The 4,763-nt window shown below is 38.8% G+C and overlaps 1 protein-coding gene across 1 annotated transcript; it reads right to left on the bottom strand.

The window, feature by feature from the left end:
- Positions 1-233: 233 nt before the first annotated feature.
- LOC139447568 (uncharacterized) lies at positions 234-3,677 on the bottom strand. The gene is made up of 6 exons (XM_071228971.1): positions 3,603-3,677; positions 2,954-3,130; positions 2,279-2,404; positions 946-1,029; positions 614-751; positions 234-367 (listed from the first exon to the last, which is right to left on the bottom strand). The coding sequence occupies exons 1-6, from the start codon at positions 3,670-3,672 to the stop codon at positions 288-290; spliced, it is 675 nt and encodes a 224-aa protein (XP_071085072.1). The 5' UTR covers positions 3,673-3,677; the 3' UTR covers positions 234-287.
- Positions 3,678-4,763: the final 1,086 nt, after the last annotated feature.

Below are 4,763 nucleotides of genomic sequence, written 5' to 3'. Positions count from 1 at the left end.
GTTGCAAATTGCGTTGATCAATAGGTTAATAATTTGTGCTGCTTATTTTTATGTGATGCATATAATTTATTGTTGTGTGGCATATTTGGATATTAAACCATGGTATGCCCTTTCTTAATGTAATATGCATATAGGTTTGTTGTCACAGAACTTCTATTATTTACATGTTTCATATTACACCTTTCATATGACGTAGTGTGTTTTCGTAAAATAAAATAAAATGAACTACAGAGCCTTGTGACTCGCATGTTTACTATTTGTAATACACACAAGAAACTATATTCTTTTCAGCCGAAAATAGATGACAGGACGTGTGTGATACCACTCACTGCTCCACTGGTCAGTGAAGAAAGTCCGCTGCTCAGTGCTGAAATGAAAAACAGACAGATGTTTAAATATTGAACTTATTCTTGAGAACTGAGCACAAAGTGCCTGGAATCATAATTATTACCCTGTTTGTGGCATATGTGCCTCTTTCTTAGTGTCTCTTTGAGAATGTGAATGTAACCAGGTGTTTGTTTTGGCATTTGCGATTTCACCATCTTTCCAAGTTATATGACGGTGCCTCGTCAAATGAGCATTGAAAACAGTAGTAAGTCAAAATAAAGGCAACCTGTTGTGAGAGGAGTGAGTGCTGAGGTGGCGATAGTTGCTGCAGCCTGCGATATTTCTGGAGTCAGAGCAGCAAGGAGCTCATCTCCCATCTTACTTCTCTTAACCTTGAGGTCTGACAAAAATGTTTCAACTCCCTCTGTAACAAGACATATCTCCAGATACATGACATGTTAGGTAAGCCAACAACATGTTCACAGTTGTAGTGTAAATGCAAAACTTATCAATCAATCAACTAAAACATTTACAAATGTACCAAATCAATTTGAGCTTATCACTGGTAATGTATAAGCTATTTGCCTTAAACACCGTCAATACACTCAAGCAACTCACTCGTTATGGTGCTTTCCAATAGTTGTTGAAGACTGCCGACAATATCGGTCTCTAAATCACTCTTTCCAAGAATGTTGCTCAGTCCTGTTTTGGAAATATCAAAAGGGGCACGTACTGACTGAAGCATGCAGATAAGGTATCTTTCGCTGTGTATGTCAAAAGAAACGTGCAAATTTATATGAAAGAATTGCTTTATACACATCATCCATTTGTATGTACAGAAATCCATTGGTATGCCCGTGCCGGGGACTGCATTGGCGACTGGGATTTGTATTTATACTGCTCTCAGTGCAGTTCTAACCATATTAAGGCTCGGCACAAGAAGAATCTACATAACTGTGGTGGTTCAAATTTGGAAATCTTAATGAACTTAATGAGCTGGCTCATGTGGTTGAGTAAACAGTAGTACACGTAAGTCTCTTTGGCTGTTTCGGATATTTTTACTTTTTCAGCTTTTCTTAACGTTTACAACAAGTTGAACTTCTAAAGGATCTAATAAGCATAGGGATACAAAATCCGTCTCGGGGATGAAAATCTGATACCATTATATATTTCTTCGTGAAACTCCGTATACACACCAGGAACGTACTGATCTGCTGCCATTGGTTATTCAGAGTTTGTTCGGAAAGTTCATCTGACTCTCTTTTGCAATATTTGAGATTTTGAACTAAAGCTGACCTTTGCATTTCTAATTAATTCTCTCAAAATGCGCGTTAGGCTCTTGAGACATCTCCTCAGAAAACACAGGACCAGTTAAGTTGACAATACTTTAATTTGTCTTTTGTTTTTTTATACCGGATTTTTCTGGATTTGTTCCCATATTCTTTGTTTTTATACAGATCACAAGTGCACAACTGATGTGTTTACGTTTTGAGAATACGTTCCAGATTTTTCAAGGCAAAAAAAGGGGTATTTTTTTTCTGTTGGCAAATGCATGAAGCTTTTATTATTACTTCAAGAAACTGTAATTATTTCAGGTTACTTTTGACTAGTTTTGACATTTAATACTTATTCACAACAATCAGTAAACAAGGGATGACGGGGATCTGGAGGAATATTACAATATATTATCACTGTATTTCATGGCTATATGTAATACCCGAATTCCTCCACAAGTATGACCACCAACAGAAATAGATTGATTTCTTTAATTATGGGCACACTGTTTACCAACATCAGTTTTTGTTCCAGGTTCATAGCATAGGGCTCTTAAGCTTCTTTAAGTCATTGCTTACTCCAGTAGGATAAGTGTAACCAGTGTAAAATATTGCACCAATGCAAATAGAATAGAATATAGTCTATTATGGAGGCCATGGCGGCTAGTGCAATGTACCTTCAATTTCCGTTGTGATGGCAGTTGCTATAGATGTCTTCAGGTCTTGTTCCAATGATTGCAGATTTATGATGTCGCGTTTGCCCAGGATACTTGTAAGAGCATTTGACAAGAGTGATGTGACCTCTAATGAATACATAAAATGGTACACGAATGTGTCAGTGCTTTATCATGGCTGCCTGGAAATAGTCGTGGCACACAAGTGGTAATTTAAACACGACCCACTCCGTCCATAACACATATTTAGCCAGGTAACACATTGTGCATTGAACACTATTTCTTCAGAATCAAATATGAATTCACGTTTTATTTTGTTACATAACTGTATGCTTTTAATGTTTGTTTTGTTTGTTTGTTGTTTAACCCCGCACTCAGCAATATTCCAGCTATATGACGATGGTCTGTAAAATAATCGAGTCTGGACCAGTCAATCCAGTGATCGACATCATCAGCATCGATCCACCGATTGGGATCGATGACATGTATCAACCGAGTTAGCGAGCCTGACCACCCGATCACGTTAGTCGGCTCTTACCACAAGCATAGCCGCCTTTTACGGCAAGTATGGGTTGCTGAAGACCTATTCTACCCCGGAATCGTCACGAATCCTATGCTTTTCATGGGATTACGTCTGATGTAATAGTTGCTTTGTAACAATACCAATATTAATCCTACCGTGGACAGCAAGGTTGGCAGCAGTCTCGGCCCCAGCATGGAGTGCCCCTCCAAGTCCTGTGCTGACCCCAGTCCCAAGGGCCGCTAGCAGTTCATCGCCTGTGCTACGACTGAAGGGTGCAGCCAAGGACGAACTCAGCAGACTCACGAGACACACACTTGGAAATAGCATCATGACTAAAAGGATAAACATGCAATTACCACAGACAAGCAAAATGTGGGTAAAGGACAGCAAACTCAACAAACTGACCAAAAGGGGATGTATAGATGAGAAGAATTTAAACAACCGGGCTGCTAAACCTCCACTCATAACAAAGTTGCTTTTGTGAATATGACTCGTTAGGGTTATTGTTCGAACCTAATATTGAAACTGACTAAATTGTTGTAGGTGCATGGGAATATTGTATGGACACCACAACTGGGTCAAACAGTCGTACTCCGTTATATGCACATTGCAGCATGCAAGGAATTAGGAATTTCAATTCGTCTGTAGACTGTTATACAAATGTAAAGTAAACCATTAGGTTGAAGGGACACTAATTTGTTAAATGATGTAACCTCACTATTTCATGGACCTAAACTAACCAATAATGTATTAAGTTTTCAATTATGCATAAACATTGATGATGAATAAAACCACAACACCTACCTTTGGGACCAGTAAGACGGACAAACACAATAGTCTTCCACGCCTTTATATTCAGCATGGAACTGTTCATTCACACACACACCCTAAGAGTTATAGATATATATTCTAAAAATAAGCGGCTTGACAAATCGAATGAAGATAAGAGTATGCTATTTAAGAATACTACCATACATGAATTAATAACATGCTTAGTTTGGGGAGTCCAATTTTTTTAGTAAAAGATCCTTGCTTCCTCAGATAGTAAATGTGATGTGTTCATGTATCGACTGATAAAGATATTTTCAATGTCTCAGACATGTGTATGCATCGGAATAATTTGAACTATTCTGAACTATAATTTCGAACACAAGCAGTATATGGATGATAACAAGGTACAGTATACCTTACATGTGATACACGGAGATTCACAACTCAATGACCATGGTTCAACACACCGTGGCCATGGTTCACAGCTTAAAAACCTTTCGTTTTAGCTCACCTGTCTGAAAGTAAAATCTGACTGTCCGTGGTTAACTTTTCTGTTTTCGGCATCTCCTCTGAAACAAGGCTCATGGAGTAGAAACGTTGTAATTCTTACGAAAACTCAACCTCTATAACATCTCTGCCATATATCCTATATTTTAGCTTCAGTCACACTAACTAAATTTTTCAGATTTTCAACAGACGTCCTCTTTACTTTCAATCACACACAATTAGTTTTTCCCAAGTAGAATCGTAACCACCAAAGCTATGACGCATGCAATGGCAGAAAGCTCACTTTATTCCTGTGTGTGCTAGAGTCAACACCTATTGTAATAGTAGTAACGATCTAGCACTTGGTAGTAAGTCACATTACTCTAAGATTATTCCAGTTGTTTTCTATAATAACAGACACATAAGTAGATATTAATAGCTGCATCCGGAGTGACGATTGCACGCACATGAGTATAACTGCAGCTAGGTGTTTGTGAGGTCGTAATGGAGTCTCCCTCTACTCCCGGTTGCAAGAAGTGTGGTCGATTCATAATCACGGGAGATTCTCATAGTAACTGCACGGAGCGCAGAGGGAGGACTTGCACGGACGACAAGAGATGCAAGCAGTGCGCCAACACATCTAAGAAGACCTTGATCAAAATAGCCAAGGCTATGACCAAGGCTTAAAGGTGCGAGGCGGCCAAGAAG

The sequence above is a fragment of the Haliotis cracherodii genome, unplaced genomic scaffold (assembly GCF_022045235.1).
Source record: "Haliotis cracherodii isolate W230 unplaced genomic scaffold, xgHalCrac1.p SCAF_7, whole genome shotgun sequence".
In the NCBI taxonomy this organism is placed as follows: domain Eukaryota; kingdom Metazoa; phylum Mollusca; class Gastropoda; order Lepetellida; family Haliotidae; genus Haliotis; species Haliotis cracherodii.
This window is presented reverse-complemented; position numbering and strand designations above follow the sequence as displayed.

Coding starts and splice junctions, on each gene's coding strand:
- LOC139447568 (XM_071228971.1), bottom strand. CDS start 3,672: ATGAACAGTTCCATGCTGAATATAAAGGCGTGGAAGACTATTGTGTTT. Junction 2,405..2,953: donor TGCCAACCTTGCTGTCCACG/GTAGGATTAATA, acceptor TGTATTCATTAG/AGGTCACATCACTCTTGTCA. Junction 1,030..2,278: donor CATCACAACGGAAATTGAAG/GTACATTGCACT, acceptor TTTCCAAAACAG/GACTGAGCAACATTCTTGGA.